This window comes from Gracilinanus agilis, chromosome 5, assembly GCF_016433145.1.
Source record: "Gracilinanus agilis isolate LMUSP501 chromosome 5, AgileGrace, whole genome shotgun sequence".
NCBI lineage: Eukaryota > Metazoa > Chordata > Mammalia > Didelphimorphia > Didelphidae > Gracilinanus > Gracilinanus agilis.
In genome coordinates this window covers 87,879,470-87,907,034 of record NC_058134.1, presented here as the reverse complement: position 1 = coordinate 87,907,034, position 27,565 = coordinate 87,879,470, and the positions used below count along the sequence as shown (strand labels likewise).

Here is a 27,565-nt window from a genome sequence, read left to right as displayed (position 1 = left end):
TGTTGATTGGCATGTGGAAATATATATAGAGAGAATGAAGTAGTCACAGGAATAACCTCTTCATAAAGCCAGGGAAAATCAGTCATATTCACAGGCTTATTCTTGTCAGACACAAATAATCTCACAGTTTTTGAGAAAAATTAAATCTTACTTTAATCCCTACTAAACAAGATTCTTAAGCAGCCTTCTGGCTCAAAATTAGACTTAGGGCTCCTTGTAAATTGTGTTACCTCTCTTGGGTCATTAGGTGAGAATTTGTTTTTATGTCAGTCAAATAAATGGCCTGAAAGAATGAATGATATTTCCAAAGGAGTCGAACCTAGAGAGAATGAATAGTGAAGTCACAGGAGGGAGCATATGATTCTCGGGGTGCTTACATAGCCTGAGTATCATGGCACCAACCTGGAAAGTAGCTAAACCTAAATTTTTAGCCATGAAGTCACTGGGGTCCATGACAACTCAGTTTTTGCTCTTTGTGCCCTTTTGAAAAAGAAAACATATAAGAGTATGGCAAAGTCACATCTAGGAGTGTAGAGATCACAGAGGTAAAGCTAAAAAAGACTTTAGAGGCCATCTATTTCACTCCCTTCCTCATTATAAATGAAAAAGATATGACCTAGATTAGCCACACAGCTGAAATTTGCCTTTCATTTATTCCCCAGGGCTTGAGCCACCAGTATCTCCTTTCATAGTTTTCCATCTTGAAGTCTTGACCTTCTGTAAGCTGAAGTAGAAGAGACAGAGACAGAAGAGTCAGAGATACAGAGTGACAGAAATAGAGACAGAGAAAGGGAGACAGAAAGGGAGATGGATTCAGTGCAGACACAGTGAAAGGAAGATGGGGATACAGAGAGGGAGAAAAAGAGAGACAGTGACAAAGAGGCGTCATGAAAGAGAGACACAGAGACATCTGCCATTTAATTGCTTTGTAAATATGACCAAGTCATTGAACCTCTTAGGGTTTCAAGTTTTTTCATCAATAAGATGAGGGCAATTGTCTGCATGACCTCTAACATCTCATTTCTAATATGCTTTCTTTCTGTACCCTTTTCTAAACTTCTCTCTAACTTCCTTCTCTCCAGGAAGATGTCCACTATTGATTTCTTCTGACTTCCTTCTCACTTTTCTACCCATGGTCTCCTTAGCACTTCCATGCTAAGGGAATACTATTTGAATTTGCTTATTTGTTGATACACCACTCCATAAACAGATTTCTTCATTTATTTCTTGGGTGTGTATATCCCATTCCCCAGGTGGTTTGTAAGCTCCTTAAAAAAAGAATCAAACACTGAATCTTTTATGTCTTCGCTAGTGACAAACCAAAAGCTTTGTACATCTAAAGGTTTTAATAAATGGTAATTGGCTGCTTTCTTTTCATCCATATCATTTTATACCTTCTAGCTGAGTTATCTTTCTTTTTGCAGATTATTCCAGGTGTTTCATAATTAAACTCAGGTTTCACTTACTATTTAAATAACTTACCCCAAACCACTGGGATTTTCCTCTTCATTCTTTTCCAAACAGATTTTCTTTGATATAATTAACAAAAAACTCAAGCACCTAGCTTTTCTCTCATGCCTTCGTTTATGAAATGGACTGCAATGTGATACAAGGATACAATCAAAGGATGTTCCCCCCTCCATTAGGTACCTACTTGACATCCACAATGGCGGTCGGGGGCAACTTCAGTAGCTGTACCACTTCCTTGATCAACTTCTTCCCCTTCTCCACACTCAGAGGGCTATTGAAGGGAAGGGAGAGAGGGAGTAGGAGGGGAAGAAAACAAAAAAAAAAATAAACACATTGTTACAAAAATGGAACTCATCAATACTTGAGAGGCTAAGAGTCCCCAAAGAGTTATCACCTTGGCCTCTTAGACTTTGAAAGCCACCACTGCTACTGTATTCCTGTCACATAGTGATCATGATATCAGGGGAATTGGGATCAGGTGCTTCTTCAGGCATGATGAATCACCTGAATTTTCCAGCAATAAGACAAACAATAAGGTGCAAATGGAATTGTTAGGAAGTGTAATGGGCCCATGATGCAGCAACTGGCTCATCTCAGCCTTCAATAAAAAAATATAATAAAGGGGGTGGGGAGGGGAGGGAAAGAAAGGGACAAGAAGGAGAAGGACGAGAGCCGGAGATAGAAACAAATGCTGAAAGTCAAATTGCAGGGCTGGGTATCAAATGGACAAGGCAAAAGCATATTTTTAAATTCATTAGTGTCTGAAATGAATCCTCGCCTGCTGAAAGGACACCCAAATATTACGTATTTAAGAGTAAACAATAGAAACAGACAGATGAGCCCAGGAAGGGGGATTCAAGAGATCAGAGGTGTATATGTCTGTGTATTGTGATGATACAATAGCCTTATATTCTGTAACTCATATAAATACCATATTTACATAAATAGAGCTGCTTCATTGTACTGGAGCTGGGGTGCAATCAAATCTAATGTAAATGTATCATTCCTATTAACAGGCGCTGGGGGCCTCAACCAGTTTTGCAAATCAAAGAAACTTTAAGGGTACAGGGGTGTCGTATAGCTGATTGCTCAAATGAAGAAGGTAACCAATTGAGAAATGAGGATTTCTGGTGAAAAGAGATTATTTTTGTACTCATATTTGTTACCGAATTTAATGTATGTGCATTAACAAAAGCCATTTTGACAGTTGGATAAATATAAGGGGAGATGTTACAATATCATCTCCTGGTAAGGTTCAACCTATAGCCAATCTATTAGTTCAGGGCTATGATAATGATAATGAAATGAATTTAGTGGCAGTATAGTATAATGGTGAGGCAGATGGTGGCAAGGTGGATAGAACACTGAGCATAAAGTTAGGAAGAACTGAGTTCAAATCCAGCCTCAGAAACTTCTGTGTAACCTTTGGCAAGTCACTTAACCTCTATTTGCCATGGGAGAAGGATTAGCTAACCTCTCTAGTATCTTTGCCAAGAATATTCCATGGACAGAGATCCCAGGGTGATAGATAGTCAGACTTGACTTACCGGACAGTAAAAACAAATGGTGCAATGGATAGGGAAGGAAGAATATAACAAGCATTTATATAGTACCTGTCAGGTGCCAGGCACATGTACTAAAGCTTCTTTTACAAGTATCTCAGTTGATCCTCACAACAATCCTAGGAGATTAATGCTATGATTATCTTTATGCTATAGTTAAGGAAATTGAAGAAAGGATAAGTGAAATGACTTGCCCAGGATCACATAGCCCAGTGATGGTGAACCTTTTAGAGACTGAGTGCCCAAAATGCACCCTCATGCCACATGGGAACTGCCCCTTTGCCCCTGACAGGGAAGGGAGAAAGCCCTCCTATTGGGCTGCTGGGCAGAGGGGCAGGTGATGAAGGAAATGTCCTCAGGCATGATGGAGAAGGGGAAGGGAACAGCTCTATCCAGCAAGCATGCCATAGGTTCCCCAATAAGGACATAGCCAGTGTCAGAGGCCTTCCAGATTCCAAGTCTTGCACTCTTATCTACTGAATCATCAGCTGTATTTTAGATAATAGATTAGATTTAGCATATAGAAGACCTAAGGTCAAGCTCTGCCTCAGATACTTGCTAGCTCAGTGACCTGGGTGAGTCTCTGACAATTCCCTAGGATTAAAATTCTATCTGTAGCTGATAAACAGGACATTCCTACCCCAGGAATTCCCCACTCTGCCAAAAGATCAGGTCCTTCACATAGTCTTGTTTTGCCTAAGAACTGGCTAATCCCAGAAGGTCTTTCTATAATGCAAAGAATGCAAGAGTAAAGTGCATTGATAGCTGCTTTGTAACTGTGTTCCACTAATCTCCATTCTAATTAATTATCCAACAAATATTTATGGAGCATCCAGGCTGTAGTTAGCACTGTCTTAGGTGCTCTGGGGGTAATATATCAGAAGAGCAAGGGATGGTCCCTGCCCTTTAAAAGCTTTAAGTCTAACTGATGACCAATAGTCAAGGAACAGTGAATGATAAAAGGCAATGCATAACTAGTTGCCAAATCAGGTTGTATTTTACATAAAAAGAGACACTGTGGCCATCAAGAGAAACCAAGGAAGAAATCCAGGAATGTCTGGATTTAAGTCTTTCCTATGACACATATGACTTTGTGAGACCTTAGGCATTCACAGCCCTAGTCCCCTGGTAGGTGGTACAGTGGATAGAGTGCTGAGCCTGGAGCCAGCAAGACATATCTTCTAGAGTTCAAATGTGACCTCAGACACTAGCTATATGACCTTGGGCAAGTCACTTACCCCTGCTGGCCTTAGTTTCCTCATCTGTAAAATAAATTGGAAAAAGAAAATGGCAAACCACTCCAGCATCCTTGCCAAGAAAACCCAACTCACAAAGAGTTGGACACAACTGAAATGACTCAACAATTGTTTCTTGCACCAGGGAAATCACAGGTCCTAATTCCTCCCTTCCAAAACAACATAACAAACAGTCCAACAAATCCAGCATAATACAATTTTTTGTGTTATAAGGGAATAAGGGAAAGGCAAACATTACTGTGATTACTTAAGAAAGGAGTAGAAGTAAGAGATATCTAAGAGGCCAAAGTTAATGCTCTGATAATTAGTTTGCATCTGTTCTCCACATCATTATCTTAGCTCTTTAATGTCCTTGATTATGCACACCTCCAGCTCCATTCTAAAAAAGTTACATACTTTGTCAACAAGTCATAGCCTAACATTTGTAAGATTATTAGATTGTGAAGTCCCTCAATGGAAGAGACCAGTTTTTGTCTTTCTTTAAGCACTTAGGACAGGAGTCGGCAAGGTATGGCTCTCAAGCCATATCTGGCTCTTTTAAGGGCCAGATATGGCTCTTTCTGCAGGAGCCATAAAGTCCATTTTTTTCAGGCACTGTTACAGGAGCGCACACTGTGAGCACGGTAGGGCTCTCACAAAATTACATTTTAAAAAATGTGGCATTTATGGCTCTCACAGCCAAAAAGGTTGCCGACCCCTGACGTAGGAGATGCTTAATTAATGCTTGTTGTCTGAATGAATCCAAATAGTAATCTGAAACATTATATTGCTCCCTCTGACCACAATCTTCATTACATACACATCTCCCACTCTCCAAACACTTACCCATGTACTGGATATTTACCTTTGACAGGGCTTCAAAGCCTTGATGCCTGAAACTTTATGCAGGCACCTTTTCCTATATAGCTATTCCTTTATCCCTATTCAGTCAAGGCTTCTCTTAGTAGTGCTATAGGTCAACTAGACTTTCTGCTTATTCTTGATAGTTTACAAGATAAACTCCATTATTCCATTCAGGTTGTAAAATATCACGTTAGTACCCTTGCCTGACCCATCACAACTTTTGACTATTTTCACCTGGACAAGCATTTCAGTAATTTTTTTATTCATCACTTGTTGATTGCCCAGGAACATCTCCACAACAATTACTCTAAAGCTTCTCAAGCTTTTTGCACTCCTGACCAATAACCTAAAGACTATAAAACATCCTATCCATCACATTCTACCTTCTCTAACACATCACTATAGTTAACTATCATCTCCTTTATCTTTTCTATCTTTGTGAAAGGGATCTCTCCTCTTTTTTCAGTTAAAATATTATGAAATCTTCAAAGGCAAGGACTATATTTTACTTTTCCTTGACTCTTTTGTATTTGTATTTTCTTTGTATTTGTATTTAATTTTCTTGGTATTTCTTTTGTATTTCCAGCAGTTAGTACTGAGCCTGACACAAATCAGGCATTTAATGAATGTTTATTGACTGACTGATCACTCTTATCTTTGCAAAAGAGATATTTCTCATTTTTAAAAAGCAAACTCCTTTACCTACCTCTCCTCATCTCTCATTTACCTGTTCCCATGAACTCTCATCCACTCATATGCCTTCATCATCCTCATGTTGGATATCTCTTACTTAATGTCTAATTTCTTTCAAGACATATAACAACACATTTCTGAGTTATCTCAACTCAGCTATCATAGCTGCTTCATATTTTTTGCCACTATGGCCTAAACTTTAAATTCAACAAATTTTAAAACAAAGTAATTTGGTTTTAAAATCATGTCCTCATTATCTATGGCATCACCATTCTCTAGTTCTCCAAGCTTGAAATCCTGAATTTATCTTAGATAACTTTCTCTTCTTTCCTTGATACCAAGTCAAAATCCTGTTCCTTTTCTACATCCAATTTTACATTCAAAAACGTACATTTAGAAGAATGTAATGTTAGTCATAACTAAATATTTCTTAAATAAAATGTATATATGAGATGTTTTTCTTAAGAAAGTTCCTAACCATTTAAAACTTGGGAAGAGAGGTTGAATTGCTTGTCTCAATCAACCAAATAATAAAAATAAACAACATTTTTGTTTCATTGAAATAAAACATGACCTAGAAAATATTTTATAAAATAATAGGTTCATAAAGTTTTAAAACTGGAAGGGAAATGAAAGACTATCTTTTTAATCCTTCAGTTTTATCAATGATGAAATTTAGGACCAGATGGTATGGCTTCACCCTAGCAAGAAACAAGCTCCCTCTTTGTCCAAAAAATGGGAATAAGAGAGGATAAGACACGTTAATAAGGATTTTTGAGATTTAGAATCAGGGAAAAGAGCAAATTCATGAAAAAGTAAGTATTTCCTTGGTAAAGTAGGAGTAAAGGTTCTTTCTTGAGAAAGGCGGAAAGAATAGTGCAAAAGAAAAGAGATGGTTTAGAAAAACTAATTTAGGGAGTGTCATAAGATTTCCAAACAAAAAAGAAAAAAAAAGTTGCCATGCAACAGTGAGGACCCAATTAACATAAAGCAACATAAATATGTAGTGGATCCAGTAGTCATGGTTTTAGGGTTTCCTCTAAAAGCAAAGGGTTAGACGTTGACATAAGTAAAATGAGAACACATGCATCCTAGTTTTCATTCCCGTGCTCCTATATTGCTTCCCTAATTGCTGCTGAGAAGTTAAGAGTTCATCTTTGCTACATGACTAATGAACAAATCAGTCTTTCAACTAGCAGACTCTCAGAAGAGCTGTGCTCTTCTGTTTTTCTAGGTAATCATGGAAAAAATTTCAACTCTCACTTTTGTATTTTTGTCATCATTTCATGCTTTTTTTGTTCAGATACCACAATTCACCACTTTTTTCCCTTTCATCAACTTATCCTGTGCCCTAAGGATATCTGCATTTAAATCAGGTCTGATTGGGACACAAACATTCAATAGTCCATCACATTCCTATAGCCCCAACCCCAAATGCTCCAGGGATTCCCTGTCACAGGAACAGATGTAACCCTGCAGGCCATATATACATTTGTATTTTGTAAGAATCTATAAAGAAGACATACCTGTCCAATAATCAAAAGACTAAAGCATTTCAGTAGGAAAAATATAGCACAGAGTGTAGGAAGTGGAAAGATTTCAAGAGTCTGTGGTTTGAGAACTTGATTTTCTTGCCAAGCATCATGAAAACTATGTAGTCAGTGATACAAGGAAGAATGTGTTAATTAGAAGTTTTACCTGCAAAAGTCTGATTTCAAAATTTTTACTGTATTCACATTATAAGGTACATAGGCTATCTGCTGATCACATTATAGGGCTTAAGATAAAGGGAAACATTTTTAAAAAAATTTTAAAACATTTATTAATATTCATTTTTAACATGGTTACATGATTCATGCTCCTACTTTCCCCTTCACCCCCTGCACTCCCCCCAACCATGGCCGATGCACTTTTCTACTGGTTTTAACATGTGTCATTGATCTAGACCTATTTCCAAATTGTTGTTAGTTGCATTGGTGTGGTCATTTCGAGTCTACATCCCCAATCATGTCCACCTCAACCCATGCATTCAAGCAGTTGTTTTTCTTCTATGTTTCCTCTCCTGCAGTTCTTCCTCTGAATGTGGGTAGCGTTCTTTACCATAAGTTCCTCACAACTGTCCTGTGTCATTGCATTGCTGCTGGTACAGAGGTCCATTACATTCGATTTTACCATAGAATATCAGTCTCTGTGTACAATGTTCTTCTGGCTCTGCTCCTTTCGCTCTGCATCAGTTCCTGGAGGTCTTTCCAGTTCACGTGGAATTCCTGTAGTTTATTATTCCTTTTAGCACAATAGTATTCCATCACCAGCATATACCACAATTTGTTCAGCCATTCCCCAATTGAAGGACATACCCTCAAGATAAAGGGAAATATAAAGAGAACTGAAAATTGTTTTTTCTCTTCTCACCCAACTCATTACACATTATGCCATGCAGGTAGAGAGCTGCACATTGTGGTTACGATCCCAACTGTATGTCTCTCCATTTTCATTCACAAACTCCTCATTCCAATTAAGTTTGAGCAGCCTTATATATTTTGCTCCTGCCATTCAATCCACCAACCCAATATAATAACCACTTATTAATTTTCCATTTTGCATTAGACACTCTGTTGCATTGTGGGGAATTAAGAACAAAAGGAAAAATAGCCCCTGCCCTCAAGAAGATTTTAATCCACTGAAACAACACAAAGTATAAATCAATAAGCAAAAACATAAAAAAGGAAGAAAAAACAACAACCAAAGGGAAAATCTTTTGGCAAAGGAACAGTTCATTTAATAAAGTTAGAGAATTTTAGGAGGTGGAGGTAAAGAAAAAGTGAATGCCAGCCATGTGCCTGTATGAAATACGGAGACAAGATGCCAAGTTTGGGGTACAAAAAATAGGTTAGTCTGATGAGTACATGAAATATGTGAAAGGGATTAACACATAATAAGCCTGGAAAGACAGGCTAGATTTTGAAAAATGTTAAATTCCAAACTGACACATTCCTTTTTTAATCCTAGAAGCAAAAAGGAATCAATGGATTTTCTTCAACCACAAAGTAACATAGTCATACATGTGTTAAGAGGATTATTTGAGGAAATATATGGAGGAGGGTTGCAGAGGAGTAAGACTGAAAACCTGGAATATTTTTTTAACAGTCCAAGTTAAACAAAATGAGGGGTTTTTAGGGGATGCCCATGTGATTTGAGAAAGAAAGGCAATAGGTTGTATATGTAGAAGCAGCAGGAATAGACAACTGATTAGTTACTGTAGGGAACAAGAGGGTAGAGACATGATTGGTTCCAAGGTTTTGAGCCTAAGACAAAGAAAGGATGGATATGAAGATGCTTTCAGTATAGAGAAATTTGTATAATGGATGGCCAGAAAGAAAATGAATTCCACTTTGAATATGTTGATTTTGAGATGCTTTTTGGACAAATGATTGAAGATATACAATAAGTGATTGGTGATATAGCTTTAGAGGTCATGAATATCTAGGGATAGATTTATTGGCCTATGAATGAATTTCAGAGATAATAATGTGAACTCAAAGGAGTCAATGATATTACCAGGAGGTATGCACAGAAAGAGAAGGAAAAAATCTGAGGAGATTCTTATCTTTGGTATAGGGGACATAGAGGATGATCTTGAAACAAATCAGAAACTAGTCAAACAAGTAGAAAGAACACTTAAGAATGTAATACACTGGAAATCTAGATAAAAAAGAGCATCCAAGATGAGGAGGAATTCAATGGTAAAATACTGCCAAGAAGACAAGAACAAGGACTGAGAAAAGGTCATTAGATTTGGTAATAGCTAAACTTGTTATCTTGGAGAGAGCAATTTCAGTTGAATGGAGACACTGGAAATCAGGCTACATGGGGTAGGGGACACAAAAAGGACAGGAGATATAGAATGATTGTTTAAGGAGATGGTAGGGTCACATGCACTATTTTTAATCATGGTACCCATACACACATGTCTTTAGGAAGACAACATTTCTAATCCCATCTAGTCAAATCTAAACTTAACCTCAAGATCCAACTCTAAACCTAACAAAAAAAATCTGTTAAAGCTTCAGTTAAATTCTCTCAGTCAGTTCCATCCCAGAATGACCCCTCTATCCTCTTGTTACATATTACTGTCATCTGTTGTTGGTCACTCTTTTCTAAAGATGGGGAACTAGAAGTATGCCTAGATGGTACAATTCAGTTAGGGAGCTCATGGCTGAACTTGACCACAGCATTGATGACAACTGTCTTATCAGATTCTGGTGCATATTCTGTAGAGGCTCTGGAGCAATCATAACCAATTCTTTAAGATGACATAATTAGCTATGATCACTCCCACATCATCAATGGTGATGCAAGGGATGAAAAATTCAGGATGGAATACATCACAGGTGCTGCAGCTCTATTTTCTAGCATCAACCAATCTCATTCACTATTCCTATTCTACTCACTTTTCACTATCTACTCATTCTCATCACTATGAAGAGGCAAGTTTGATTCAAGATACAGAAGCCTCCTTTCCTTTATCTGGCTCTCCCTTCCCCAAAATACTTTGGCAGAAGCATAATTAGACACCAATTTCTTGAATAGTGGGGATAATTAAGGGTAAATTATCACACTATTACAGTGGGAGGGGCATCTTATCTAAGGATGAGCTTAAAAGGGTCTGGGAGGAATGGACAGACTATTGTGATACATCCAGTTTTCACAATGGAAATCAAGAAAACTGAGCCAATAAAGAATATCAAGGAATTCTAGACATGAAAGAAACTTTTGTAATGAGAACCAGAGCAATGGATTAGGGTGTCCAATCATAGGGATCTAGAGAAGAGAGAAATTAGGAGGTGAACTGACAAATCAAACATTGGTGAATGACAGGATACTGGTGGGAGTCAATTTGCAGAATTTTATTGTCCACAGCTTTTACTTACAAATAGTACTGGGCCTGGGCCTGCATGTTTGCAATCCTCAGCCTCTTCCAGATTGTGGGGTACTGATAATGTTAAAAGCATAAATAGTATGTATATTTGGAGAAGACAGGGGTGCAGCCATTTGGTCCAGATGCTCTAAGAGGCCTCTGAAAGAATATTATTCTTTTCTAAATCAGAAGCTGAGAACTAATAAAGCCAACCATCAGTTACAATCCAAGTCTTGGCTAAAGAACAAGCATGGTCAACATAATTAAGCCATCTGTAATGAGATCAGTTTTTCTCTCTTCAAATGCATGAGTTTTCTGGGATTCTTTTGGCAGCCACAACATGGAAGCAAAGGGAGTGTGTCCTCAGTCTCTGTTTACCTCAGTTGTAGCCTCCTTCCTGTCCTCTTTTGTCAGGTCTTTTGACACAAAATCTTTTCTCTTTGGTTTAAGCCACAGATGACCAGTGGCACTGAGTTGCCAAGCTCTGAACTTCCTTAGGCTAAGCAATTAAGATAACACAACTACTCTTCCACTCTAGTCCCCAAGATTTTCTGCATATTTCCTCCTTCACTATTTAGAAATTACAAGGAAAGCTTCAGCTTAATCATTGTTTGTTTTTTCCTTTTTTCTTTTCTATAAGTTTCTAAAGGGAAGCTTTTATAGCATGCAGAGACCAAGTCAGAATAGGTCAGTTATACTAGATTATGGAGGGGAAGAGGAAATACTCTGCCTGTGGAGAATAAACTTTGAGATTACTAAAATCTTATAATGAAAAAATCATGAACTGAATTTTATTGAGATCTGGGATGGTGATGGTAGGAATCCCATTGGTAGAATTATGCCAGAAATACTTGCTATTCTATTTCATCTGGTAAAGAAGAGAGGCATATGGCAGTGACTAGCTATGGGGTTCATACTATTTCCAGAGGAGGAAGCACAATTGTTGACTCAGTTGATAGGCTAGAGAAAGGATGATATTCACCAATTTTAGAAGAGATAGTCATGCTACAAATCCCTAACATCCAACATTACCATTTTTGTTCAAGGAGCTTCAATGACTTTGTTGTTTCCAGGATTAAATATACAGTCTCCTGTTTTCTCCCCTTCCTATCTATCTAACTTCTTATACTTTATTCTCCTCTAAGCATGCCAGGTTCTACTTGCTGCTCCTTGAATAAGACATTCTCTCTCCCATCTTTGGACTTTGAACTCATTCCCATGTCTAGACTATTTTACCTCCTTCAGTTCCACCTCTTAGTTCTCCTGGCTTACTTCAAGCCAGCTCAAATCTCACTTTCTCCAGTAGATCTCTTCTGGTCCTTTCAGCTGATGAAGCCTTTCCCCCTCAAATTACCTTCCTATATTCTATATATATTTTGCATATGCCTATATGTAGTCTCCAATGGAATACGTGTCCCTTGAAAAATATATACAATATCAACAATACTATAAAGACAAGCAACTTTGAAAGACTTAGGAATTCTAATCAACACAATGAAGTTTACAAAGTTTTAGAGGATTCATAATGAAACATGGTAGCCACTTCCAGATACAAAGGTGATGAAGTCAAATACAGATTAAATCACATTTTTTTTAGACATGGTTAATGTGAGAAATTATTTTACTTAACTATGCATATTTTATTGGGTTTATTTTTCTTGATTTCTTAACAAATGTAGGAGGAGTCATAGAAGGGAAAGAACTGAAAAAAATGTTAAAAAAATAGATACAGACTCTATATGCTTCTTGAGAGAAGGGATGATTATTTTTTTCTTTCTTTTTATCTCCAGGGCTTAGCACAATTCCTGACACATATTAAATGTTTAATAAATGCTTGTTGGTCAAGTTGAGGAACATGTATTGACTTTTTTAGTCTTCGCATTTTAAAGGTCTTGGAAAAGTAGAGATCAAATCCAGTATTTAGAAGACTGATGCAGAAAGCATGCTCCCTGGCAGATTAGAGGTGCAGAATAAAGCATACATTTTCAGATGTGACCAAGTAAATATTTTTCCCTTCATTATTCTTATTATAAGGGAGGTCTTATATGGGGGAGGAGGTACAAAGAACTTCTGTTTAGTTACAGTGATACATAAAAAGAAGGATTGATGGAACATTTTTAAAGTATATAGAAGAGGGTAGAAGGAAGTTCAGAAAGCAATAGATACCAAAATTATGTAATAATAATTAGTATGAATCTGAAATTCACTTTTGTCTACAATCCCCTTGAATATTGAAATTCTTAGATATTGAAATATGGTGTTTATTAAATTCAAAACACAAAGTGTAATTTTCAGGGCTTAGAGTAGAAAGAAAGATAGAGAAGAAGCAGATGGTAATGTTGGTAGTGAAAGATTAAAAAATTAATATCCAAAATACTCCAAGTATTATTTTTGATAAGATTTATTAACAGTAACTTGAAGCAAAGAAAAAACAGCCTCAGTAAAGAAGCTTCCCAGAACACAGACCTGGGAGAGAGCCCAGAGCCCTCAGAAGAGAGCAAATTTATTTCCTAAAACATAAAGACACCTAGAGGATGTAACTTAAAGGGATGCTAGGTAATGTAGTTCAATTGCATCAAATTTCTATTTACACAGTAGCCAGACAACAACTAAGAAAAAATGGGATTACTTTAACATTTGTAATCTTGTATGAAGAATTACCCCACTGAGTGGAAAAGCAGATGATAAAGTGAAATTTTTCTCCATGACCCATGAAAAAGGTGAGGAAGTTTATATTAACCTGAAAAAAGTGGGAGTGCAAAAAATTAAAAAAAAAGATTGAAAATATTTCTTAGATTTTCTATCCTCCTCACCAGGGATGGAAATGTACAGAAGGTCCATGGAATGGAGGAAGAGTGATTAAATGTTGGTCTTCCAGTTGGATGGAAAGTTATGTCAATGGTTTCTCTGACTACTCTCCCTTAGTGGATTTCCCTTTGATTGTCATTCTTGGTCAAAGTACCCTAGGCCCAGTCTTAACTTAGAAGGTTTACTAGGAGTAAATATTGTCCTTTAAATAGGAGTTCATTTTATTTAATAAATGCACTATATAGAAGTCTGGAATGAGTAGAAAAATTAAAAGTGGTGTGCAAAATCAAGACCTTGTGATCATGCACACAAATCAGGAATATAGGCCATTCATGAAAAATGACAGCATAGCATGTAGTGAAACTAAAGAAGCTGAAGAGCAACACTAGGCAGAAGATCAGAATTTAATTTGAGGATGACTTAAAATGAATGCTCTTCATTTTGAAAAGAAGATGGTTGAGAGAGGAATATGATGAGAGAGGGATGCCAAGGAAGAGCACTGGTATGTTCACTATTTCTTGGAACACTAAAACTAGGTGAACTTCTCAAAGTTTAAAAAGGCATAAATCAAATACAATGAAAGGGAATACTACATTACACTATGAGAAGCTAACAAATGAAATGCATTATCACAATAAGTAGCAAAGGCTTAAAAAATTCTTTAAAAATTTCAGGTCCATAATGGATTGCCTATAGAATATACCTAATTGTTAGGTTTTTGTCCTATAACTCTACCACATGTCTTTGCTCCCATGACCAAGTAAAAAATACTGGGCTCAATGGACCATAGATCTGATTAGGAATAGAATTTCTTATACATCTTATAGATGCAGACAGATATAGTAAAAAGAGCAATGAATTTGTAATCAACAGACTTGGGGTTATAAGATCACAGTTTTATTCTAGAAAGAAATCTTAAAGTATAAGATTCTCCTCTTACAAATGAGGAAACCAAGACCCCAGAGGATTTAAGTTACTTAATATCTTGACTCTATCATCTACTAGTTTTGTGACCCTGGCAAATCACTTAAACTCTCTGGGCCTCCTATTGTCCATATATTAAATGGGAAGTAGTTAGACTAGAATCTCAATAATCCCTCTTCTCTCTCTCTCTCTCTCTCTCTCTCTCTCTCTCTCCCTCCCTCCCTCCCTTCCCCTCCTCCCTCCCTCCCTCCCTCCCAGTCTTTCAAATTTATCATCAGGTTTGGGGCAGAAGAGTAAGAGGGTTGGAGGTAGTTGTGAAAAGGGATAATAGAGAAATTGATACAAAAATGGCTAAAAGAACTCTTCTTGTGATGTTGAGTCTAAAGAACAAGACAATGTCTGTAGAAAGCCCTAACAGTAAGGGGAGAATGGGACTTTTGCCCCTGTGCCCTATAAATTAGGAAAATACTGAGAAACATAAAAAGAACTGGGAGCATTAATAACCTGCCTGTAGCTGCACTTGGCAGAGACAGTGCAGATTTGCAGGGATGGTTCATGTGGTGACATTAGGTTGGAAATTAGGGGAGAGTGGCAGTAGAGACCAATGAAGTGTGAACATTTACTCTGGCTAATTGCTACATACTCAATCTTATTCCCTTACCCTCTCTTCCATGTTTTTTTTTTTTCTTGGAATTTTCTACTGACTTCTCAAGGATCCCTGGGGGAGATCCAGGATTATCAAGAGGGAAAGGAGAAGAGAAAATTAAGCCCTAGGGGGAAAATATGTATATATTAATATATATATATATATTAGCTATGGAATAAAGTATGAGGATTTGGTATTCACATAAGAAATTATGCCACTGCGGTTTTATACAGCATTATATTTCAATTCAGTTTTTCCAAGTTTGAAAACGTTTGAACTGGTTACAGTTCAAATGAAAAGATAAGGCAATGGATATAAAGTACATAGTTTCAGCTCCACAAAACCACAGGCTACTTAGTAGTGACCCTTAGGTAGATGAAGAATATTCTTTAAGAGAATAAATAGTGACTTTGGAGATACTCGCTGAGAATACAAAAAAAAAAGAATAGACAGCTTTATGCTATATCTATTAAATTCTTGTTATTAGATATCATTCTTGTTCACTTTAATGGTTTAAGTTAAATCTTAATGGTATGTTGAGAATGATAGCAAGCCAGGAAATCAAAATGAACTTTACCCATGATGACTGAGAATTACTAAACTCTTTACAATCATCTGGGACATGTTATGCTAGAGGAATTAAAAAGTATTTCTGAGTACATAAGATAGATATGAACTTGTATAAGACCTGTATCTTCCAGGAGTGAAGGCTACCTAAAAATGGAATAAGTGACCTTTGGAAGGAAACAGAAGCTTGGAATGGCCCTAGGAGAAGAAGCCAAAGTGCCAACAGTATGTATTCACAAATGATACAGCATATGTAGAGATGCCAAGAGATTGTAAGACTAACACACCCACATAAATTAAAGAAGTTATAGATTCGTAGTCCAAAATAAAACAATTTATGAAATTATTTTCTATAGGCTGGTACCATCCTTGTTTCATAGCCCACCCAATCCTTTGACCTTTGATGATCTCTTCTCCATTTTAGCTGCTGTTACTCACTTGGAACTAATTAATCACCCAAGGACTAGATGGCTTTAATCTACTCCTTTTTTGGAACTGTTGGCTTGATATCCTGACTGGTAAGTCTACCAGCACAAACACAAAAACCCCATTGTATCTTACTTGCAACTACTACCCCACATCACATCTATTTACCTACTTTGGTTATCCTCTGGCTACTCACCCTTCTGGCACACATTCTCTACTACTGCTCCTTCCCTTCACTTTCTAGTTTTAGGTCTGAGAACAGTAATCACCACAATACTGTCATCATGTCTATTCTAATACTACAACTGCATGTCTACAGACTCTTCTGTGGCCCCACTGAGCTTTCTTGAGACTCTTCAAACCAAAGCACACTTCTCAGGTTATCTCTGTAGTCATCTGTGCTTTTTGCCCCTATTTGTGATGACAAGGGACTGTCTTGCTTTTTGTATTTGTAGCCACCTAACTTAGAGCAATACTTGTCACAACAAAAGGACTTAATTAGTGCTTTAGTTTCATCCAGCTTAACCTTTTCATACATTCTTTTTTCCCACTATTCTCCAACAAACAACCTTTCCTGCATTCAAGTCAATCTTACTGTGGCACATCACTCATACCCTTACCATATCCATAACTTTACTCATGCTGTTTTCCTCATAAGGAATGCCCTCTCTTCATCCCGAAATTTAGCTGAATACTATTTTTTGTGAAGGTCAACTCAAGGAAGTTTCCTCTAAGTATTCAAGACTATATTTATCTCTTTAGAGGCTTATCAGTTTAGACTAGAAAAGATCTTATGGGTCATGTAAAAACTCAAGCCTGAGGAGCTTATATGACTTCCCTAAAGTTACATAGCGAGTAAATGACAAAATCAGAATCTGAACCCTGAGCCTCTGACTCCAAATATACTTTTCATGTATTTCAAGTCAGTATTATAAAATTAAACACTTAATTATTCTCTGTTATACACATATACAATCTTACTCAAAAGGATATAAATTTCACAGAGGAAAGGATCGTGTTTGTTGTGCATAGAAATAGGTAAATATTTACTTGTATACATAAGTGTGCATGTGCACACATATGTATTTGCAAATATGTATACATATATTTATTTTATACATACATATATACATGTATGTGCACGCACACACACACACACACACACACACACACACACACACATATATATATATATATAGTATTGTCTACAGCAACTAGCACAAGAATGGATAGAAAAGATGATTTCACCAAGCATTTGTTTATCTTGTAACGTATTGATTGACTTATGGACAATAAATTTTATTTGCTTTTTAAAAGCAAAAGAGGGCAGATTACTCAAATATAAACCTATTAGAATTAGGAGTTTCAAGTCCTTGCTCCTTTTCTGATACTAAAGAGATGTGTTGTCTATGAATATGCTTCCTGCCCCTTTTTTGATCATCTGGAAAATGAGGGCAATTTAAAAATTATCCTAATCATAATAATAGCTCACATTTATGTAGCACTTTAAGGTTTGCAAAGTATTTTTAACATATTATCTCATTAGATCCTTACAATAACCCTGTGAAATAGATTCTATTATTATCCATATTTTTATGGGGGTATCAATTCCTTATCATCCTCATAATTTTATAACACAACCTTGCATATAATTATCAAAATTTACCAGCCTGGAATATATTTCAATCAACTTTTCTGCTTTCATATTCTAAATATTCTAGACTACACACACAGTCATATTAGCAAGAATAAACAAGCTTTACTGTCCATCCATCATAGATTGCTCCAAGCTTCAGGTAGGGGGAACAAATGGCTCTCCATAAGGCTGATTGTCCACACACAGTAAATGGAACAAATAAGATGGTGCTGATTGCACACAAAATGAGCATGCAGCTCCTTCTATTTTATTTTTAAAATACACAGCTATCATCTATCATTTCATGCTCTGAACTTCCTTAGAAAGCAGTTGGAGTTAATCTCAAAAATCAATAACAGGATACAGCACGTACAATTTTATCTGTCTATCTGTGACAGCTGTCACCCTCATTACCTAGACACCTAATGCAGCCATGGGAGAAAGACAGACACCAGCACTTTAAGCAGGTCAGGGCCAAGGCCAAGAGTGGAGAAGAGGGCTCTTAGCTCCAAGTCTAAAAGTTTAACTAGGTGAGTCAGAATTTTTTTTTAAAGTAAATGATGTTGACAACATCATTTTCCAGCCTTTTAGCCCTCAAGTATAATATCCAACCAAAACCATTAGCTTCTTATTGTTGAATGTCTCTTAAATATGATGTTACTAACAGGATAGCCAAGAATTGGAAAGTCATACTAAAATCGTTTAAATATAGGGCAGCTAAGTAGCACTGAGAATAGATTGCTGGTCTTTGAGTCAGAAAGACTCATCTTCCACAGTTCAAATCTGGCCTCAAGCACATACTAGTTGGGTGAACCTGGGCAAGTCACTTAACCTTGTTTACCTCAGTTTCATCATCTGTAAAATGAGCTAGAAAAGGAAATGACAAACCACTCCATTATCTTTGCCAAGAAAATCGCAAAAGAGGTTGCAAAGAGATGGATATAGCTGAAAAAATATTGAAATTATAGATTAGGTACCCATATTCTATAATGTAGGTATCCAAAAGAATAATTTAAGGAGATAAAATTGTCAGAAAAAAACAACTATAAAGAAATCAGGTTTAATTGTTGCAGAGACAAGATCAAAGGATAAGAAGCCTAAAGCTTTATTTCTGAGATGTTCTTTCCCAATAACTTTTTAATCATATAAGGATTCATATAGACTATTTTTTCTTGTTTAAAGAACTAGGTATTTGACTTTAATCAAAGTATATCTCCTTAAAAAACTAGCTCTCTATATACGGGGAGGTAGGGAGCTAGGTGGCTCAGTGGATTAAGAACCAGGCCTAGAGACGGGAGATGTCCTGGATTCAAATTTTACCTCAGACACTCCCCAGATGTGACTGACTATGGGCAAGTCACTTATTCCCCTCTGCCCAGCCTGTACCACTCTTCTGCCCTGGAGCCAATGCACAGTATTGATTCTAAGATGGAAGGCAAGGGTTTGTAGGCTGTTTCTTTAAAATTCCTGAAACACTTTTTTGTGGTGTATCTTCAAAATAAATGATTTTTATTTTTACTTCTCAGTTTTATTTCTTCATTGCTTTTATTTCCTGGGCCAAGTAAAATCAAATTGAAAACTCAACCTGGCCTATGTGCCAGTTTCCCAGTCTGACCTTCCAGTTCAAAGATATACATATCTAGTTAATACTTTATTATTCAGAAATTGGCCAAATAGGCCCTTTTTTCCTTTTCTTTTCATTTCTGCCTTTCAGGTACTCTGCTCTTCATTAGTACCTGCACCACGAGGTGGGAATTGAAATAGAGATTGAAAGAAGCTAAAGTTAGTCAACTCTGCTACTGGTAAAACTTCTGAAGAAGTGGACATTTGAAGCTAATGGTTAAAATTAAGTTGTTCTCATGCTTCAGTTACATCAGTTATCTGATTTATTCCTTTAGCCTAATACCATATGAGATAAAAGAAAGGGATGTACACTTTAAACTATATTCCCACCTTGGAACTGTGTTAAAAATCTGTTAGACCACAATATTTTCCACCAGCTAATTTTATACTCTTGAGGATAAGGTAATAGTGAATCTGACAGGGGTGACTCTCAGGAGCTTGGAGAATTATAAGTCAAGTGCTTGGTTATACTTTCAGCTTGAGGAAAACTTCTCAACTTTTAGCTGACTCTCAAGCCAAGCACAATTTCATTCATAACTTAAATCAGTAGGTCTACTTTTTTTTTTTTTTTTTTTGCTTATCCAAGTTGAATTTTGTTGGCTCTAGCTCAGTAGCTTGCAAATATATTTAAATTCATAGAAGCTCCAACAGGATTCAATAATTTTTACTAATCAAGACAATATGTTCACAGCATAACCCACTATTAACCTCTCTTCACAAATAGAAGCAGAAGTGCATGATAATTCATTGTATTCCATCAAGTAATTAAAAAAATCCATGAGGAGATTACATTCTTCTTTCAGATATAAACTTTTTTCTCTGGCCATCTATTCTCATATTCATCAACAGCTTTTTATTTCTCCCTGAAAATAAAAGTAAATAATATTCATAGGTTCACTTTTAACTACTGTTTAATTAAATAAGCTTCCTTCCTCCCACCTTCTCTTTCTTCTGGTAGAATGGATAGAGAGCTAGTTTTGGAGTCAGAAAGACCTGAGTTCAAATCTGATGTTAACCTCTAGTTAGGAGAGTATCCTAATAAAATAGGAAAGCAGAAATGTGGTGAGAGTAGAAGGGAAGGCAAACATGTGAGGGATACTATAGAGGCAGAAATGAAAGAACTTGACCTTTTGCCTCTTCTAGCTCCCAATGGTTGAATCACCCCACTCTTTCAGTAAAAAATCTTATCTTCAACTCTGCTGAGAAAAACAAAGGCTTTAATTAACTGCAAATATCCCCATCTTGTTGCTATCTCCATATCATCTCTTGCATTCATTCCTTCTCTTTATTCCCATAGCTAAAATCACAGTTCAGGTCTTTATCATTTCTTTGAGATTATCCAAATGGTCTCCTAATTGGTGCCTCACCCTACTCTAGTATATATGACACACATGGCACCAAACTGAATTTCCTTAATCTTAGCTCTGACTGTGTCACTGACCTCAATCAATTCCAGGAGCTCTCTATTGCTGGTGGAATATAATATAAACTTCTCTGGGTAGATTTTACAGTCCTTCATAACTAGATCCAAACATATATTTTCACCCTCACAGGAAAAAAAAGGGTGTTTATTAAGGAGGGAAGGAGGGAGGGAGGGAAGAAAGGAAGGAAGAAAAGAAGGAAGGAAGGAAGGAAGGACAGAAGGGAGAGAGGGAGGGAGAGGCAGAGAGAGGGAGGAACGAAGGAAAAGAGGGAGGCAGGAAAAGAGGGAGGGAGTGAGGGACAGAGGGAAGGAATGAAGAATGGAAGGAAGGAAGGAAATCCTTAATCCTTGAGGGTATAGTCTCTCATTATTGTATTTGTCCTCCTAAGCAAAGTGACTCTTAGGTTTGTTTAGTTAAATAATCTTTGGCCAAAAAAGAGAGAAAATGTAATTCCTCAATCCAAATTTGGGAGATAAAATCAAGGAGAAAGTGGTGAGAGTCAACAGAAATAAAGAAGTTAGGACAGAGAGAAGAAATGAAATGAGTATTAAGCACCTCCAATGTATCAGGCACTGTGCTAAATACTTTTTACAATCTTATTATTTCTTTTGATTTTCACAACAACCCTGGGAATTATGTGTTCTTTTTATCTCCATTTTAAAGGTGAGGAAACTAAGGTAGACAGTTTTTTTCAGTGGCTTGCCATGGGTCACACAGTTAGTGTCTAAAACCATATTTGAGCTCAGGTCTTCCTTACTTAAGGGTTTGTGTTCTATCCACTGAGCTACTGGCTACCTGGAGTTCAGAGGAAGGGCAGGTTTGGGGCAGATGATGAGTTTGGTTTTAGATATGGTGAATTTGAATTGTAGCCAAAACATCCAGATGGAGGTATGAATTAGGTAATTGAAGATAAAGCAATGCAGACCTGGGGCAAGATGAGGTTTGAAACTTCTGGAGGTTAAAATCTGACAGATTCTTTAAGTCTTTCTTCATTCAGTCATATTTTAACTATCTTCAATTTCATTTCCCATTACTCTCTAACATATGCCTGTCCTAATCAGAAAGATCTACTCACTGATCTCCCAATTCATAACTCACTCATGTAGCCACCACAAAGTTGTTTTTTTAAATTGCTCTCTCAAATTTTATATCATTGATGAAGCCTTCCCTAGTTTCCACTGAGATTGATCATCGTTTTTTCCTTTCTAACCTCTTATTCATAGGTAGAATGGAATGACCTAGAAGATCATGGACTTCCTATTAGTGGACATTTTCAAGCAAAGGCTAGATGTCTCCCCTTTAAATATTTATCATCATAGACCGGGGATTCTTGTTCTGCCAATTACTACCTGAGAGACCTCAGCCAAGTTACTTTCATCTCTCTTGCCTTCCATTTCCTCATTTGTTAAATGAGAAGGTTGGACTTGAGGATGTCCAAAGTCCCTTCCGGTTCTGAGATTCTTTAAAAATGAATTTGATTCTGATAAAAGATGATGAATTCAATGGTAATAACTTCCATAACCCAAGTTTCACAATTCAACCTTTCAATGATGCTCTTCAACTACTTGTTGGATTAGATCTATTTTTCTGACTAGAGGGGAATGCATACCCTTGTAACAGGAGTGCTACCCCATGACTCTAGTTGATTTGGGCTCCATTACCTTATGCTCTCTTCTTGGGAAAGAGTATCTAAAGCCACCATTCCTTTTTTTTTTATCTTGTATAAATCCAGCCAGGATATTTTAAATCTTCAAAATATCCTCCAGAGAGAGGAAATTGCTTTCATCTCATTTTCTCAATGGAAACTTTTTATCTCTCATTTGGCATAAGTAACAAATTCTATAATGCTACCTATAAAATAAGACATAATGGTAAAAAACTATCAAGGAAGTCAATTTCCAAAATCTTTTACTTCCATATAACTTGTGTACAGAGAGCTCCTATTATAAAGACTAGTGAGATCTACTATTTATGATTAGCTATTATGGATTTTGACACACTTGATAAACACTAAACAATCACTGAAGGAATGAAATTTAAGTTTATATTACTAAGAGATTCTTACTCAATTTGGATGAAATATTTTCTAGCTCAATCTCAAATTCTGCTGAAAGAGTAATACATGTTAATCTAAGACTTGAAACCATCATTTTACAAAATGACTTACATTTAATTAGGATTTGTGAGCGTGTACTGTAACTCAGTAATACCTAGGTTAGCTTTTCCAGGAGAATCTAATATTTTTAACATCCCAAGTAAGCCAGTAGTAATTATTTTTCAAACTCCGTAGTTGAACTTCATTAGGTTACAATCCATTTAAAAATTCTTCTCTCTGACCTTATTATCTATTCAGTGTTCATATACTTAACTCCTATTTTGACAGTATAGACAATCTCTACTTTCCATAGTTCCCTTCTCTTCTTCCCCTCATCTCACAAAGGTGAGAAATTTAAACCTCTTAACTTAAACAGATTTAAGTTGAGACCAATTTATAACACAGATGACACTTTGCAAAAATCAATTTCAGTGGTTGGATGATGAAGGTCATTGGAGATTACTATACCATAAAAGACAGGAATGCTAAAAAAAGAAGCAAATCTATTCTCCAGAACTATTATGGAAATAACATGCCAAACTATTGTATTTCAAAAATATGCCATACCCCACACACACCTCTGCATGGCTAAAATAGAAAAGTCACAGTGTCACTAAGAACCTTCTAAAAACTTAATTATTTCAAACCATCTGTCCTAAAAATATGACGTTTTGCTTTTAGAAAATCAGTTGAGATATTTTCAACTGCCTTAAGATTGGATCTAAATGTGAATTTGAGGTGAAAAGAGAGTCAGTGTCTAGACTCAACTTTTAGAAATGGAGAGAACATTCTACTTATCACTTCATACCACTATTTCCTCTGACTACCCTGGATAACTAAGGGATTATAGAACTTTTAAAGATAACTAAATAAAAATACTAGAACTTGGACAGAAGAAATGAATACAATATTTGTTGCTGTTCAGTTATTTCAGTTGTGTCCAATTCTTCATAACCCCATTCTGCGTTTCCTTTGTAAGAATATTGTAGTGGTTTACCATTTTCTTCTCCAGGTCATTTTACAGCTGAGGAACCAAACAAACAGGCTTCAGTGACTTGGCCAGGATCACATAACTAGTAAGTGTCTGAACTTGTGTTTGAATTCAGATCTTCTTGATACCAAGCCCATCACTTTATCCTCTATATCCTCTAGCTATCTATAATGGAATTTGCTATAGGTTAAATGGTATCTTAGAATGAGTATTTGCATTTGAAGATAGAGGACCATGATACACATCCCTTCTCTTGTGACTTGATGCTCTCCTGATTTTTAATCAAGTCTCTTTTCCTCTCTGGGACACAAATTGTCTCATAATTAAAATGAAAGGCAGGACAGAGTGGGAGAATGGGGGAGATTTCAGACATTCCAGCCTTCTCCCTTTGGATATCCTGAGAATCATAGTAAAGGAACACTGTGCAAATTATATGTAATGCAAATTACAATGAGAATCTTTATTAGAACTCATGTAAGATACTGAGTACCACTTCCAAATGTGTGAGGGAATTTAAATATTAGTTTAAAAAGACTAGATTAGATCTCATGTTAAACTTTGAGTACTACTTTGAAATACTGGAGGAAATTTATGTTACGAGTTTTTAAGACCAGGCATTGAATGGAGGAAGGAAATGTCAGGTGCAGGGCTCAGTCAATATGTACTTGTCTGACTGGGTATTTTCTATTTTGACTGCTTCAAACAGAAAGGAAAATGTAGAGAGGCAACATATTTCAAAAGAGGATAGGATTTCCAAACAGAAGAGGTCTCCCCTCCTACTCGAATCTCACCTCTTAGGTTCACTAGTCTGTGATCCTGGAAAGCCTCTAGATTTCAATTTAGATATCTATAAAAATGGGCATATTCACAGTACTCACCTCCCAGAGTTGCTCAGGATCAAATTAGATAATATATGTAAAGAACTTTGAAAACTTTCGTCCTATGTAAATGTCAGCAATTATGATAATGAAATCTAGTTGAGTTTTTGTAGGGGAGGGTTTGGATTAGGGGAGGAAGGTAAATTCTCAGTACACGGTCTATGGCAACAGTTCTCAAACTTTGTTTTCTGTACCCCTTTACACTCTTATCAACATTTGTTGATAACAAACCAACAAATCAACATTTGTCATAGAATTTAAAGTTTATGAATTTTTAAAAATCATTCATTTTTCGTTTTAAATAAAGATAATCCCTTTAAATGTTAGCATAATACATTTTATGTAAAATAATTACACTTTCTAAAACAAAAAAAAATTCTGAGAATGATATATTTGTTCTGCTTCTAATCTGTTAAAAAATATTGTTTTGGGTGAAACATAAGAAGAAAGCAGCCATAATGATAGGTAGTTTTAAAAAATGACATCTTAGCATTGTTTTGAAAATATTTTGGATTTTGCAAATTCCCTGAAAGGGTCTTAGGCACCCTTTGGTGTCTGCAGAATGCACGTTCAAAACCTGTTGTCTCAGGACAATAGAAGAAGACTGCTAGCCAGAATCACCTATCTCACATTGAAATGCTTCATCAAGGAAAGCAGAGGAAAGCTTTAATAAGCATCATTTGGGGATTCATTTCACGAACATGACTTGACCGTCCCTGAGAATCCCAGAGCCTGGACTACTGGCAGGCAAGGATACTCATCTACTCTAAATCTGCTTTAGTTTTTCACACAGCTCTTTAAAGGAAGGAACCCATCATTCTCTAAAGACAATAATAGCTATGCCTTTTTCCTGCTTTGAAACAATGGACCTCTTTCAACCTCAATGATGGCATTGTGGCTTGATTATTAAAATACATGGTCTTCCTGCAAATACCAAGACACACTGTTTCTTCCTTTTTTCCATATCCCAAATGTAAATATAAATCTGTATCTATCATCCAGGCTTCAAGGCCAAGTTCACCTTCCATTTCCTCTATGAAGTTCTCTCAGACTTCTTAAAATGGTCTCTTTTCACTTTGAACCTCTACAACTTAAAAGTCTATACTATTTAATATAGTACTCAATCATATAGACTCTTTTGCAATGTTTCCTATTCTGTCAGCCCATTCCTTTAGATAGCATAGAGAGCTAAAAGTGTTTGGAAAACTGATAAAAAAAAAGAACTAAACTGCATTCTTGTCTCATCTACAAAACAACAAATGCTAATTCAGGAGGGACTATGTTTTATACTTTTTCCATATTTCTTATGATGCTCAGTACTGGTAGGTATATAAAATGCTCAATACTTTCCCATTTGAATGATTAATGAGGAAAGGAAAAGAGGCCCATAGTAAAAATCTGGAAGAAGGCAGAGTTGAGCTCAACTGGAAATATTGGCCTCTCCATCATATGACTTTCTAGGCAAGTCTATTTCTGATCAGAATTTATCCCAGTGGGCTAATAGATGGAAATATTTCTCTTGTGTTTGTAGATATATTCTTGTCAATTCTTTGTAGGTCATGCACCAAACACTATTTGAGGTTTCTGACCTTCTAGCCTTATTCACACTTTTCCACTGCATAAAGAAGCCAGCTCTGTCTGATCTATCCCTCTGCAAATTTTATCCATTCTTCAGTATCCAATTTTTCCTGTACTTTCAATAAGTAATAATCTCACACTATGTCATATTCTTCCCATCTCAATGATTCTGAATCCACAGAAAACATTGTACAAACCCTGTTCTCTGCCTCCTACTGCCCATTTCCTGGGCTAAGGTATCTTTAATCCATATGTATTACCTAATCAAATCTCTATTTTGTAATTTATCTATTGGTCTCCAGGAAACTCTCCATTCCTTAAATATTTCAATACACGGCTCACAGTCTTTCCTTCCTAGTTCATGCCTTCACCTTAGCAGATGTGAACATATATAGTGATACTCCCTCACACATCTTTTCTGTTTAGTTCCTCAATGTACTCATTTTCCATGACCTATTTCTCCACAATACTTCAACCACACACAGATGTCATTCACTTGATTCCATTATCTACTACCATGTTCATGAATCCTGAAATTCCTTTATTTGATCATAAGTATTCCCCTTCCCTTGTACTTCGTTTTACAATTTCTAACATTGTTTTTGCCCTCATTATAACCTCCAATCCTTTGTCTCAGTCCTTTCCCAGGCCATCAAATCTGCATTGGTGACTACATCTTTCTCCTTTCCCTATCTTAAACCCATTGATGAACTGGTTCAGTTCTACACTATCCTCTTCTATTGAGTCCCTTGCTGCCTTACTTTATTAATGATTTTGCTTTTGCCAATGCTCAGGCTTAAAACTACTCCAAACATCTGTTGCTGTAGCTCTTATTTACATGTTGCTGGATGAAGCTGGAGAAAAATCACAAAATCGTGCTGACTGGGTCCACTACAAATTTATTTTACATAATCCCACCTGGAGTCTTCATGTGGCAATCTTTTTACATCTCCCTAATTAACTTACAGTTACAGTTTTTCTGAACTTTTTTATTCCTTCTCTGATCTCCCAGGTCCCCCACCTCCTCCTGTTCTCTCAGCTAAGAATCTTACCTTATATTTCACTGAAAAAAAGAGACTATTCTACCAGAATTCCCTCTTATGTCCTCCTTACCCTATCATCCAGATGACTCCCACCATTATCCATTTCTTCACCCTCATCTGACAAGAAGAGACAACCCTTTTACTCGCCCAGGCAAATTCTCTGAAAGGATGTCTACAATTGTTG

The 27,565-nt window shown here is 36.5% G+C and overlaps 1 protein-coding gene across 1 annotated transcript in view; it reads right to left on the bottom strand.

The window, feature by feature from the left end:
- PTPRN2 (protein tyrosine phosphatase receptor type N2) overlaps positions 1–27,565 on the bottom strand; it is a 1,449,868-nt gene that overhangs the window by 783,440 nt on the left and 638,863 nt on the right. The window contains exon 10 of the mRNA XM_044678956.1: positions 1,655–1,741. Coding sequence (XP_044534891.1) covers positions 1,655–1,741 — 87 coding nt within the window. The remainder of the gene's footprint in view (positions 1–1,654; positions 1,742–27,565) is intronic.